At 37.7% G+C, this 15,702-nt stretch overlaps 1 protein-coding gene across 2 annotated transcripts in view; it reads right to left on the bottom strand.

Annotated features, from left to right (window-relative positions):
* Nucleotides 1-3,701: 3,701 nt before the first annotated feature.
* Nucleotides 3,702-15,702, bottom strand: part of LOC143030779 (uncharacterized) — a 12,666-nt gene continuing 665 nt past the window's right edge. Inside the window, exons 1-2 of one of the 2 annotated variants that reach the window (XM_076193994.1) lie at nucleotides 5,717-6,005; nucleotides 3,702-4,761 (exon numbers count right to left, since the gene is read on the bottom strand). In XM_076193994.1, coding sequence (XP_076050109.1) covers nucleotides 3,702-4,490 — 789 coding nt within the window. In that variant the 5' untranslated portion in view covers nucleotides 4,491-4,761; nucleotides 5,717-6,005. Of the gene's footprint in view, nucleotides 4,762-5,716; nucleotides 6,006-15,702 lie in introns of those variants that run through there. The other variant, XM_076193995.1, reaches the window with a different exon arrangement.

The following is a 15,702-nucleotide window of genomic DNA, read 5'->3' as shown; positions in this document are numbered from 1 at the left end:
AAAAGAACTTATTCTCTTTGTGCAACCTTTATCTGATATTGGTATTATCTCAGTTTGAAATGTGCCCCTGCCAATTAATATTAATCAACATAAATGTGGATGTTCTGCAAGCTTTGGGCTCATTTGAGCTTTTCCCACATCACTGCTTCTCAAATGGATTCTTACCATATGAACACTATACAAGAACATAATGATAGTATAGATGGATGTACTATCATCAGCACTTACATCCGGTACACTGATTGGATAGTGCTTTGTGTCACAGAATTAATCTGCCAACTATATGCTTGCTTACATTGAAGTGAAACAATATAATTAATGGGTCAGAGCACCCACCATTGAAATAACCATTTACCATTTTCAGAATTTCCATTATATTTATGAAGGGGATATGATGGGTCTGTATACATATGATATTGATATGATCAAACAGAAAATCAGTGACCAATACTAATAGCGGTCATATGGTGGTTGGTAATGCACATCTCACTCCGTTTACAGTGCCTTAGCCCCATGCCACTTCCATGGCAAAGTGAGTTCAGTCTACATGGCAGACTTCCCATTTCTATACAACAATTTTTATCTTATTGTTTCTTGTGAGTGCAAATTAGGAAGCTTGTCCACTTGAAGATAGTGTGCCACAAGGAAGCATATTTAGTGTCACACTTTTTGCTGTGGCTATAAACAGTGTCATCAGTGTGCTTCCAGGGGTTTGTGGTAGCTTATATGTCAGTGACTTGTTAATCTCCTTCTCTATAGCATGGATACCTTAGTTAAGAGGAAAATCCAGTTGGCAATTAATAGAATCTCTTGGTGGACTAAAACTCGTGGATTTCATTTCTCAGCTTCAAAGACTGTGGCCATTCACTTTTGCTGCAATGCAGCAAGACACAGCATATCCACTGCAAGGCTGCTGTGGAGTTTCTGTATCTTGCTGCATTGCTTCTGACTTAGGGCTGTTGGCAAGATGCAGGGATGACCTGTCATCCAGGAGGAGCCAAGAAAATAGGGAGGGACAGGTGATGGATGGGAGTGGAGTATGTGGGATGAAATAAGTTGGAGTGGATTTATGCCTTTGATTTTGGCTACCTTCTTCCATTAAATCTGGCCTCTGCTAAATAAGGATCCATTAAATTGGGTTTTTACTATAGAACAATTCGAAAGTAGACTTGATCAATTCTGGAGACTGAATCTAATTTTGAGGAAACTCTTATACTAGCAGACACACTTGGGGAGGACACAGAGGACACAAACCAGAGACCTGACCTACCCAAAATAGAAGTGATCTGGACTTATAGGTCATATGACCTGTGTCCAGTATCTATGTAAGCTTATGTAAGGGGTGATATAACTGCTCATACTATAATACAATGTCTACACCCTGTAAACACTTCCAGTCACCTGCTATGCTTTGAATTTTTCTTCAAAATAATTCAGACTTGTTTCTGCAGTAAAAACTTGTCCAAGGGTTACAATTAAATCATCTGCCATGACTAACTGGTAAGGCATGGTCCTCTTTTGTAATCCTTTCTCCCACATATCAGTGTACACAAGGCAGGTTTCTCGGCCTCTGTTAAGAGTTAATGAAAGAACAAATTTGGTGAGGGCTTCAGCCCCCTCACTGGATCCGCCATTGAAACCTGGTTATGTAAGGTATCTACTGCAAGACTTTCATTTAGATACTGCTCTGACACTGAGCCACAGTGAAGAAAAGCATTGCTTTTATGAGTCTAGAGTTAACCTTGAATTGGGCTTTGAGCTTTGGAAAAGAGTGTCCTATTGCTCAACAATGACTTACTTATGAATGTTATAAATAGTGCTGCCAGCCTCACCTGAACAAAAAAATCCCCTGTGTGAAGGATGTGCAATAGATTGCTAGTGAGAAATACCTAGTGTACCACCATCCTAAGTGTTCTGTAAAATTCAGTCAAATTTTGACAAGATTTCTATTTGTGTTTGAAAGGAAATTTCTCTATGAATGAGGCTACAGGTGTATCAGACCACACACACATATATAACTTGATATAAAGAGATGGATTGGAACCCAAGAACAGCTCCAGTTTTGAATAATTTAATTAGGAGAAACTGGTTACAGGCCTGTCAGCGACAAACCAATACTCTGTCGATGACTTTTACTACTAATTTTATGGTCCCTTTAACATAGTTATAATAATATTTGTATGTATTCATGAATAATTGAAAAAAAAATGCATTTAAGGATAATAAAAGCTATTCTGATATCTATATTATTTAATTGCAAAGTGATTATTTGATATATGTAGAAAATAAGATTATACACTTTTGTCTGGCATATGTTATTGCAGGTGATTTATATTGCTCAGAAAATAGTATCAATATACACCTATGCAAAGCCTTGTTGAGACCAATAGTAGAATATCCATATGTCCCTCTCAACACTCCCTCAAAAAACCAACCTAATAGCTTAGTAAAGTACATTGGAACTAAACAAGAGGTAAAAGAAAATAGGCTAACTAGCTTAGCTACTCCCAATGAGTACACAAGGTGTGTTGTCCCCTTCTTTTTGTTACAATGCACTACCATTCCTTTCCAAACTTAAACAAGACCATCAGGTAGTGGCCCTCTTTCTGCTCTACTAACCTCTTCCCTAGAAAAAAAAAAAAAACATAACATGTATATCAAATACATTTTTCATATTTTGAATCACTTCAGTAACCAGACTCTCTATATAATGAGGATAACTTCTTAATGAATCTTTACAAGAGAGGTAAGAGAATTTGAAGTCATTCAACTCAGAAATAATGTGATGTTGAGGAACATGATTGACCATTGACTACAAAGCTTCCTTGTTTACTTTGGGTCCAAAGTGAGACTTGAAGACTTCTCCAGATTTACTTCTCCAGTATCTAAAAACCACCATGAAGCCTTAATTAGTCATTTTGTAAGAAAACAGGTCACATTGGAAAGGTTTTTCTGCAGTGTGGATCCTCATAATTATGATGTGTGAAATGACACTTTTGTGAGAAAACTGCATTGCACAGGTCACATTAGAAAGGCTTCTCTCCAGTATGGGTCCTCACATGCCTTGTGAGACTACCCTTTCGTGAGAAAGCTGCATTGCACAGGTCACATTGGAAAGGCTTCTCTCCAGTATGGGTCCTCATATGTTGTGTGAGACTACTCTTTTGAGAAAAAGCAGATTTGCATAGGTCACACTGGAAAGGCTTCTCTCCTGTGTGGGTCCTCATATGCATTCTGAGACTATTTTTACGTGAGAAAGCAAAACCACACAGGTCACACTGGAAAGGCTTCTCTCCTGTATGGGTCATCATATGTTTTGTGAGAGTACCCTTTTGTGAGAAAGCTGCATTGCACAGGTCACATTGGAAAGGCTTCTCTCCTGTATGGATCCTCATATGATGTGTGATATGAACTTTTTTTGAAAAAACTGCATTACACAGGTCACACTGGAAAGGCTTCTCTCCAGTATGGACCCTCATATGCTCTTTGAGAGTACTCTTATCAGAAAAAGCAGATTTGCACAGGTCATACTGGAAAGGCTTCTCTCCAGTGTGGGTTTTCATATGCCTGCTGAGACTAGTTTTACTACATGCGAAAGCAAAATCACACAGGTCACACTGGAAAGGCTTCTCTCCTGTGTGGGTCATCATATGTTGCGTGAGAATACCCTTTTCTGAGAATGCTGCATTGCAAGGATCACTTTAGAAAGACTTGTCTCCAGTATGGATCCTCATATGCTTTGTGAGACTAACTTTGTGTGAGAAAGTAGATTTGCACATGGCACACTGGAAAGTCTTCTCTCCAGTGTGGGTCATCATATGCTTTATGAGATGACTCTTTTGTGAGAAACTAGAATTGCACAGGTCACACATGAATGGCTTCTCTCCACTATGGGTCCTCAGATGTTGTATGAGATGACCCTTTTGTGAGAAAGCTGCATTGCATAGGGCACATTGGAAAGGCTTCTCTCCAGTATGGGTCCTCATATGCTTTGTGAGAGTACTCTTTTGTGAGAAAGTAGAATCGCACAGGTCACATTGGAAAGGCTTCTCTCCTGTGTGGGTCCTCATATGCATTCTGAGATGGTTCTTATATGAGAAACTAGAATCACACAAGTCACAGTGGAAAAGCTTCTCTCCAGTGTGGGTCCTTATATGATGTGTGAGACTATCCTTTACTGAGAAAGCGGAACTGCACAGGTCACACTTGAAAGGCTTATCTCCTGTGTGGGTCCTTATATGCCGTGTGAGAGAACCTTTTTGTGAAAAAGCAGAATTGCACAGGTGACATTGGAAAGGCTGCTCTCCCGTGTGGGTCCTCATATGTCGTGTGAGAGAACCTTTTTGTGAGAAAGCAGAATCACAAAGGTCACAATTGAAAGACTTCTCTCTTGTGTGGGTCCTCATGTGCCTTGTGAGTTTATCCTTTTTTGAGAAAGCAGAACCACAGAGGTCACACCAGAAAGGCTTTTCTCCTGTGTCATTCCCCATGTGTTGTGCGAGAGAACCCTTTTGTGAGAAATCAGAACCACACAGATCCTGTGTGGGTCATATGACCTTTGAGATGACTTTTGTGCTATCTGAGATCACCTTTTCCTTACAAAGTGGAAGCACACAGGTCACACTGGAGAGGCTTATCATGTAATATTTATGATGATCTGTGATATAGCTATGCTGCAGATGTCACACTTTTTCATAGTATGACACATGGAATCTACGGAAAGTTCTTCCTTCCAAACCAATGGTGATAAATGCCGTCATCCTGGAAAAAGATGTGATTAAAAGACTGAGATCTAACTCTTTGAAATTGTGTAATACACTGTAATAAGACGATGGATTTTTCATATGTAAAGCATTTCATGCTAAAGTTTTTTTGTACCTAAACAGACCTTTTGTACATGCCATCACCTAACATAACATAGGTAGAAACAATAACAGATATGGTGCTATGACATATTGTGATCTAATACTTTCATAAGAAACATGCTGAAAATCATTCACTACCTACAAGCATACTCACCTAACCACAACAAGAAGTACTAGAATTTTGCTATATTTGTTTTCCTCACATCACAACATTTGAGAATGGGGAATGGCCTAGCTGGCCGCAGCAGAAATATTCTAACATACTCCATAACATTCCATGTTACAATCTGCACACTGAATTCAGAGTGAACTTCATATATTCTTGATATTTGTACAGAGAAAGACAAGATGGAGTCTCACTCCCAATAAGAATGTAAAAACAATGTAAGCAAACATGAGAAATAAATTCATAAATATAAAAATGCTTGCCAGTCTTAATTTATTCTTTTAAATTGCTACTGACATTAATACCAATTTAAAGTATTTATATTTAAGGCTCAAAATACTCATAATGACAAGAACTTGCCAATTATATGGGTATGAATTGTAGTTGTGAGACCTGACCTTACCAAACCTAACCTAGCCCCTTTTTTTTTTTTTTTTTTTTACTATTAACGTTGTTTTTTTCCGGTAATTATACCTGGGATTCAAAATACTCGGATTAACGAAACCTAGCTGATGATATAGGTAATTGCAGCTGTGAGACTGCCAAACATCTTGATAGATATCCACACGTTTACCCCTCCTCAGAATGCCACATACACTACCAAACGGGAATTGAAGTGTAGCAAATTCAAAATCAATGTGCATGAACTAAACTGCCTTACCACTATATATATGATTCCACTTACAAATTCAAGAAGGCACACTTGATTGGCCTGTACAATGCACAGCCATGACCACACTCTCCCAACAGTTGAATGTGCGGAACTGAAGGTTTGATGGGCTATCACACCATATATAAATAAACAAAGCCAACGACTTTAATAACAATTGAGTAAAATGCGAGAGTTAAAGGAGATACTGACTGATGAATCAACGGCAGGGAAAATATTTTCGGTAAAGCAATAATGCATGTTAAAAATGAGAAACTACAAAACAAAAACTAAAGGAAACAAGATAAAAGAAATTGAAAGAAGCGGTCAGAGTATAAACAAAGAAAAGTCACAAAAGAAACGAAATTACAACAAAACTCTTTATAGACAGTTCGACTAAGAAATAGTTATATGTATGTGTGCTAAAGCAAATCACCTCGAACATCAACCTGAATCTGAGGACTGAAACTGCGGAGGTACAGGTTTTCTATTTTTTGTATATTTTTCAGTTTTCCTGTTTCTACTCTTTATTCTATTTTCAAATTTCATTTTATATACTTTATAATCTATATAATTTATATGCTATATTTTTTATATTATGTATCAATATCTTATACTTTTCTACCCATAATATATATATATACATATATATATATATATATATATATTGTGGTAATTGTTGTTACGAGAATTGCATTGTTTACCTTGAGCTACGGCAATTTCCCGTAAGCTTGTTTAATTTCGAATCGGAAACCTTTCCTGTAACTTCGTTCCACACTATCGTAATTTTAATTAATATATTATCAAACTCCCCTCCCTCTTTATTATATATTAAGCCTATGTTGCAGTTTTGATTAACAAATCGGGAACTTTGAGAACTTACTTAAAGTATTAGTTGTCCCGTGGTTTCGAAGCCGTTTTACGAGCTCGTAAGAATTCCAGCCGAACGAGACTACGTTTGGTTAACTGAACGTCAGACAAGCTTCAGCGCTGGTACCAGCCGCAACTAATAAACCTCGGCGAAGGAATTCTAAAGTTCGATCGAAGCCTCAAGAATACACTTTTCCCTTGTAAAGAGGAACTATAAAGGCACTCCTCCAGTCCTCCAGCACTCTACCCTTTCTCCAGCAAACATAAGATAACCTCACCAACCAGTCCACCATCACTGTACCTCCTTTTTTTTTTTTTTTTTTTTATATACATTCTGCATGGCATCCATCCAGACCAGGTGCCTTGCCTGCTTTCATTATCTTAACAACTGCCTTCACTTCATCCTTCCTTATTTCTCCTCCATTTTCCTCACTCATTCTCATTTTCTTAGCATTTCCCACTGCAGCTACCTTTCCCTCCCTATCCTCCTTCACATTTAGCAACTCCCTAAAATATTCTGCCCATCTTCCCCTTACTACCTTCTCTTCCATTATCATATCTCCATCTGCACCTTTTACCTTTTCTCCTCTACTTGATTCGCCTCCTCTTCCTCTCTAATTTCTTTCCAAAACATCTTTTTATTACTTTCAAAATTTTCTGTCATACTCTTACCCCACTTCACATCTGCTCTCCTCTTTGCAACCTTTACCTTTTGCTTTACTTCTCTTTTCTTTTCTTTGTACCTCTCATATGACTCCCTCGTCCTATTTTGTAACCAATCTGTAAAAGCTCGCTTCTTTTCTTCTACAACCTTCTTTGTTTCCTCATCCCACCATTCGCTACCCTTCCTTCTATTTCCTCATGTCCTTCTTGTTCCACACACCATCCTTGCACACTTTGTGACTCCCTCCTTGAACCATCCCCATTCCTCCTCCACACCTAACTCTACTCTATCCTTCACTCCCTCCCACTCCTTCAGCTTCTTTTTGTACTCCTTCACCTTTTCCTTTTCATTCAAAGAGTTCACTCTAAGAACCTCCCTATCTTTTGTCCCTTTCCTCTTTCTCCATCTATCCTCCACTCTCAACTTACCTTCCACCAAAAAATGATCTGAAATTCCCCGACCCTCTCCCCTTAGCACATGTACATCCTTAACTCTTCCCATCATAATCCTATTTACCACTACATAATCCATTAACACTCTATCTACCACCCTCTCCCATATGTACTTATGCTTGACTTTCTTCCGAAACACTGTATTTGCTATCATCAACTCTCTTTCTAGACATATTTCCACCATCAACACTCCACTATGATTCTTTCCTGGAACTCCACATTTCCCAACCACTCCATCAATTGGACCATTTCCTACCCTAGCATTAAGGTCTCCCAGTACTAATACATTGACATTTCTCCCTAAATCCTCTATGCACTCATTTAAATCTATCCAAAAGGCCTCCCTTTCTTCTACACTCTTCTCACTGCCAGGCCCATATGCATTTACAAAGACCCACATCTCCTTTCCCAGTTTTACCTTCATCCACATTATCCTTGAGGAAACCTCCTTCAACTCCACTACCCGATTACCTATCTCTTCACTTACTAGAATAGCCACCCCTTCCCTCCCTTCACTCCTGATAACCTCCCACTTACACTCCCAAACTTGCACTCATCCTTCCCTTTCAACTTAGTTTCACTCAAAGCCAACACATCCATCTTTCTTCTCACAAACATACTACCTATCTCTTCCTTTTTACTCTCATCTGTACCACATCCACGCACATTAAAAGACCAAAACCTTAGGGTGCTGGTCGGAAAACTCCTAGACCCTCTTATGCCTTTACTATTTCTTTTAGGAATGTCCCCTGTGGGGCTACAAGGAGAAGGATGCCTAGTCCCAATCCCTGTCCTTTTCTTCTCGCCTCTTACGATCCAAGTGGGAATACTTGCTGGCAGTATTCTTTTCCCCCACCACAGAAAAAGAATACTCAGAGAAATGGTACAGGACAGCAACAAGGGGTTGGGGGACAGCATAACGGAGGGACAGTCGTAGTATAAAAGTGTCATAATTTCTCTATGAACAGAGTTTTCCTCTATCATAGACAAAATGATGTGTGGGTCTGGCCGATAGGGGCGCCCCATATAGACCCTAAAGTATCAACTACATGCTACTTTGCCACAATAACAAGCAGCCAATACCCCAGACGTGCAATAATAATAATAATAATAATAATAATAATAATAATAATAATAATAATAATAATAATAATAATAATAATAATGATAATAACAATAACAATAATGTTGATGATGGTGATAACTTCCTCGAATTCTACAACACAGTCATCTCAAATTATGACAAAAGAGTACTTACTAAATTAGCTTCACACAGAGTAAGCTGTAGCCTATTAAGTTGGGCTAGTAATTGATTGAATGATCGAAAACAGAGAGCTGTCCTCAATGGCAAAACTCCTAGATGGAAGAATGTTATGAGTGGAGTTTCTCAGGGTTCTGTTCTTGGGCCACTTCTATTCATATCATATATAAAATATATAGGCCACAGACTAAAATCTATTGTCTCCAAATTTGCTGATGATACATAACTGTGCGGAATGGCAAATAATCACTTAAACCAATTAGATATTCAAGAATATTTAGATAAAATGAATAAGTAAATGAATAAATGAATAAATAAATAAAACATAAATGAACGAAGGGGTGTCCCTCAAGGAAGTGTTTTGAGCCCGATTTTATTGCGTATACACTATATAACTCTCACATTTGGTTAGAAAACATAGAATTGACTCCAAATTTTATGCAAATGCCAACAGTTGTACCTTTAGCTGAATGATGCTGAAAACACCGAAGTTAAACAAAGCAGAATCATGAAAGACGTAATTGGATGAATTCCAAGTAATGCTGAATGATAACAAAATTTAATGTCTGATTCTAATGAAAAATTATCTTATATATCTAGTCGTTGAATTAATGAAAACATTATGATGGTAGGAAAAGCAGTAAAGGACTTGGGAGTCCAACTGGTGAAATTAAACAGGTGGTAAGAACAGCAGGGTATCAAACATTACATTCATCAGAAAATATCTAGATGAAACCACCATGAAGATGCTTGTCCATAATCACTTAATTAACAAACTTAGCTACTGCGACTCATTGTAGTATGGGCTATCAACCTCTCCTAAAGTAACTATAACTTATTATGAACAGAGCTGTATGGTTAATAAAGGCTCTGGGCCTCCACCAAAGGATAATACATACACTTATAAACTTGCATTAGCTATCGATCAAGACACGCATAGTCTACAAAAATACCCTCTAAGACACAAGGAACCTGGCAGTGGCAGGTCCAGGATCAAAATGTGCGTGTATGGGGGAGGGCTAACTTGAACTTTGTAAATATTGATGACACTTTAGGGGAGAGCCAACCAGAATTTCGTAAATATAGATGTTTTTAAACAGATGTATTCTGTAGCACGATCACGATTAATTTGAATATAAATTAAAGTATATGTCATCACTTTAGTTTCTATCAAAATATTTGGCAAAACACTGAAGCGTTTTATTAAGTAGTGGGAAATTTTCTGCCACTTTATTACTACAACAACATAGATTTAATATATCTAGACTTTCCAAAAGCTTTTGATACAGTCCCCCACGAAGGACTAAATTTACTTCACACTGAATAAGAAGTAGCCTATTAAGGTGGACTAGTAATTGGTTAAACGATCGAAAACAGGGAGTTGTTCTATATGGCAAAACTTCTAGATTGAAAAATGTTACGAGTGGATTCCCTCAGGGTTCCGTTCATGGGCACCTTCTATTCATAGTATATATAAATGATATTGGCCACGAACTGAAATATATTTTCTCCAAATTTGCTGATGATACAAAACTGTGTGAAATGGCAAATGACCACTTGAACCAATTAGATATTCAAGAAGATTTAGACAAACTGCAGTAATGGTCTGAAAAGTGGCTAATGAAATTTAACAAAAGTAAATGCAAGGTTATGCCCATAGGTAAAAATTACAGTGCGATTACAAGCTATTTGGAACTTCCATAACAAAAGTGGGTAGTGAAAAGAACCTCTTCATAATTATCAATAACGATTTCAATTCATCTAAGTAGTGTATTTCAGCCTCTGAGAAAGCAAATAAGATTCTAGGACTGATTGCGCGATCTTTTGACTTCAAAAGTTCCTTCACATTTGGTATAGCTTGTATGGTCACTGAATCTTATCATAGACATAGGTAGATTGGAAAAAGTAAAATGGTGAGCCACAAAGCTGATTTCCAATAAAGAAAAATCATATGAACATTGATTGAAACATGAATCTATTTTGTCAAATAAGAAAATAAATAAATATAAATAAAAAATAGATTCAGAAGTGGCCTGATACAGATCTTTATGATTTTAAAGGGAATTGACGGTATCAAAAGCGACAACATTTTCATACTGAATGAGAATCAGACAATAATGGTCTCAAACTGTCAGGAAATTGATTTAATTTGGATGTGGATAGAAACAACTTCGCCAATCGTGTAGTTTAGGAATGGAATAAACTCCCTGCTGAGGCAGTGCAATGTATTTCTGTTCGAAGCTGTAAGGTTCATTTAGATAAATACCTTAACAAGATTTTGTAATTCCTGTCATTTGTTTTATATTATCATTTATCTGTCCATTTATTATTATAATAACAAATGGACACATAAGTAATTACTTACTATTTACCTGTTTATTATTCAACTTTACATACCAGTACTTGTTTTATCATCATTTACACTATTTTTTATATATTTATCATAAAGATTTTTCGCATACGACCTAGTTATAGACCAAAAGGTCTCCTGTCTGCATACTCCTCCTTTGTAATCCTTTCTCCGTCATTCCAGTGTACACGAGGCAGGTTTCTCAGCCTCTGTTAAGAGTTAATGAAAGAACAAATTTGGTGAGGGCTTCAGCCCCCTCACTGGATCTGCTACTGAAACCTGGTTATGTAAGGTATCTACTGCAAGACTTTCATTTAGATACTGCTCTGACACTGAGCCACAGTGAAGAAAAGCATTGCTTTTATGAGTCTAGAGTTAACCTTGAATTGGGCTTTGAGCTTTGGAGAAGAGTGTCCCATTGTTCAACGATGACTTACCTGGGAATGTTAAAGATAGTGCCGCCAGCCTCACCTGAAAAAAAAAAACACTCCCGTGTGAAGGGTATGCAAGAGATTACTAGTGAGAAATGCCTAGTGTACCGCCATCTTAAGTGTTATGTAAAGTTCAGTCAAATTTTGACAAGGTTTCTATTTGTTTTAACTGAAAGGAAATTTCTATGAACGAGGCATATACACATATATAACTTGATGTAAAGAGATGGATTGGAACCCAAGAAGAGCTCCAGTTTTGAATAATCTAATTAGGGGAAACTGGACAGGTCTGAGCGATAAAATTATACTCTGTTGATGCCTGTTAGTACTAATCTTATGGTCTCTCCTTAACAGTTATAAAAATATTTGTGTATTCATGAGTTGATAAAAAAATGCATTTTAGGATAATAAAATATATTTTAATATATATATTATCTAATTGCAAAGTGATTATTTTATATACTATGTAGAAAATAAGATTATACACTTTTATCTGGCATATGTTATCGCAGGTGATTTATATTGTTCAGAAAATAGTATTAATAAACACCTATGCACAGCCTTACTAGAGCACGCACAATCAACATGACAAGTTTACCATATTCAATATTACCATTATATCTAATAAGATGATATGATGGGTGTGTATATGTATAATGCTGATATGATCAAACAGAAAGTCAATAATCAATACTAACAGCAGCAGCCAAGTGGTGGCTGGTGACATGCACATCTCATTATGTTTACAGTGTTTTAGCCCTGTGGCACTTCAATGGCAAAGTGAGTTGAGTCTACGTGGCAGACTTCCCATTTCTATACAACAGTTTTTATCTTATTGTTTCTTACGAGTGCAAATTAGGAAGCTCATCAAGATTTTACAAAGGATTACAAAGGAGTATTTCACATTTCACATCTGCTCTCCTCTTTGCTTCCTTTATCTTATGCTTAACTTTTGAAAGTAATAAAAAGATGTTTTGGAAGAAAGTTAAAAAAGGAAGAGGAGGTGAATCAAGTAGAGAAGAAAAGGTAAAAGGTGCAGATGGAGAGATGATAATGGAAGAGAAAGCGGTGAGAGCAAGGTGGGCAGAGTATTTTAGGGAGTTGCTAAATGTGAAGGAGGATAGGGAGGGAAAGGTAGTTGCAGTGGGAAGCGCTAAGAAAGTGCGAGTGATGGGTGAGGAAGATGGAGGAGAGGTAGGGAAGGATGAGGTGAGGGCAGCTGTTAAGATGATGAGAGCAGGCAAGGCACCTGGGTTGGATGGATGCCATGCAGAATGTCTGAAGAAAGTTGGTAGTTATGGTGGACTGGCTGGTGAGGTTATTTAGTGTTTGTTTGAGAGAGGGTAGAGTGCCAGAAGACTGGAGGAGTGCCTGTATAGTTCCACTTTACAAGGGAAAGGGGGACAAGTGTGAGTGTGGTGGTTACAGAGGGATCAGCTTGTTGAGTGTAGTTGGGAAGGCTTATGGGAGGGTCTTAATTGAGGGGATTAGGAGAGGAACAGAGGGAGTGGTTGGTGAGGAACAGTGTGGTTTTAGGACAGGTAGGGGATGTGTAAATCAGATTTTTGTGGTAAGACAGATATGTGAGAAAGCTATAGGAAAAGGTGAGGATGTTTTTTGGGCTTTTATGGATCTGGAAAGGGCTTGCAAACAGGGAGTGTTTGGTGAGGAACAGTGTGGTTTTAGGACAGGTAGGGGATGTGTAAATCAGATTTTTGTGGTAAGACAGATATGTGAGAAAGCTATAGGAAAAGGTGAGGATGTTTTTTGGGCTTTTATGGATCTGGAAAGGGCTTGCGACAGGGTGGACAGGAAGGCACTGTGGGAGGTACTGCAGATATATGGCATAGGAGGAAAGCTGTTAAGAGCAGTTAAGAGTTTTTATGAGAGCAGTAGAACTTGCATTAGGATTAGAAATGGAGAGAGTGAGTGGTTTGAGGTAAAGGTGGGACTTCATCAGGGGTGTGTTATGTTGCCCTGGCTGTTCAATCTTTACATGGATGGGGTGGTGCGAGAGGTGAATGCAAGGGTAGTGGGTCAGGGGTTGGAGATGATTAAAGAAAATGGAGAAAAGTGGGAGGTGAGCCAGTTGTTGTTTGCCGACGACACTGCGCTTGTAGCAGGATCAGAGGAGGGATTGAGGAACTTAGTGACAGAGTTTGAGAAGGTGTGTGAAAGAAAGAAGCTGAAGATAAATGTGGGCAAAAGTAAGGTGATGAGATGTACAAGGGGAGAGAGTGACAGTAGGCTGGAAGTGAGCATTAAGGGTGAGAAACTGGAAGAAGTGGATAGTTTCAGATACTTGGGTGCGAATGTGACAGGAAAGGGAGGAGTGGGGGTGGAGGTAGAATGTAGATTGAGAGAAGCGAGTAAATGCCTTGGTGGATTAAAAAGTGTAATGAGAAATAGACATCTGGGAATGGATGCTAAGAGGAGGTTATATGAAGGAGAGATTGTACCAACAGCATTGTACGGGGCCTTGCTGTGGATGTGCTGTGTCTTGCGACACTGCTTCCGACCCAGGGCAGTGGACAGGATGCAGGGATGACCTGTCATCCAGGAAGTGCCAAGATAAGAGGGAGGGAGGAGGGTGGAGGGGAGTGGAATGTATGGGAAATGAAATGGGTGGGAGTGATTTCTATGCCTTTTCCTTTTTGGCTACCCCCATGTAAGGGGGAAAGAGCCTTTGGTATATGTATGTACAAAGAAGCATGCTGACAAGAGACCTTTTGGTCCATAACTAGGTCATATGCAAAGAAATTATAATAATGATAAGTACATACATAAATAAATAACAATTATAATAACAGAAATAATAACAAATAGGTAAAGTTTAATAAACAAACAGGTAAATAGTCAATAATAATAAATTGACAGATTAATGATATCAAATGATAATCAAGCAAATAATAATAAAGAGACAAGTAATAACAAATACACAAAGAAATGTAAGGCATTACAGCATTTTCCTTTGGTGATTATCTAAATGAATCTTAAAGCTTCAAACTGAAGTACATTGCACTGCCTCTGCAGGAAGTTAATTCCATTCATTAACTACATGCTTGGCATTGTTTCTATCCACTTCCAAATTAAATCTATTTACTGACAGTTTGGGACCATTATTTCTTGTCAGATTCCCATTCAGTGTGAGAATTTTGTCACTTTTGATGTTGCCAATTCCCTTTAGAATCTTAAAGACCTGTATCAAGTCACCCAAGTCTATGCTTTTTTAGTCAATTTTCATACAATTTATCTTTTATACTTAGAATCAGTTGTGTGGCTCACCATTGTAATTTTTTCTCAATCTGCTAATGTCTTTGAGATTTGGTGACCATACAGAAACAGCATGTTCAAAATGTGGACAATCTAATGATTTATATAGTTTGTTAATGAGAGATGAACTTTTGAAGTCAAAAGATTCCACAATCAGTCCTAGAATCTTATTTGCTTTCTCAGTGGTTGAAATACACTGCTAAGATGATTTGAGATCGTTACTGATAATTACACCAAGATCCTTTTCACTATCCACTTTTGTTAATGAATTTCCAAATAACTTGTAATCATACTTACTGTTATTTTTACCTATGTGCATAACCTTGCATTTATTCATGTTAAATTTTATTAGCCACTTTTCAGACTATTGTTGTAGTTTATCTAAATCTTCTTGAATATCTAATTGGTTTAAGTGATCATTTGTCTTTCTGCACAGTTTTGTATCATCAGCAAATCTGGAGACAATAGGTTTCAGCCTGTAGTCTATATCATTTACATATACTATGAATAGGTGCCCAAGAACGCAACCCTGTGGAACTATTTTCCATCTACAAGTTTTGGCATTAAGAACAACTAGGTTTTTGATTGTTCAAACAATTATTATTCTAACTTTATAGGCTACCACTTATTCTGTGTGAAGCTAATTTAGTTTTCTTTTGTGGGGGACGATATCAAAAGCTTTTGCAAAGTCTAGATATTTTACTCACAAAAATGTTACAAT

Source organism: Oratosquilla oratoria, chromosome 12 (assembly GCF_046742065.1).
Source record: "Oratosquilla oratoria isolate Oo_2021 chromosome 12, ASM4674206v1, whole genome shotgun sequence".
NCBI lineage: Eukaryota > Metazoa > Arthropoda > Malacostraca > Stomatopoda > Squillidae > Oratosquilla > Oratosquilla oratoria.
Note: the sequence above shows the minus strand (reverse complement) of the source record. Positions and strands in the feature narration are given on the sequence as shown.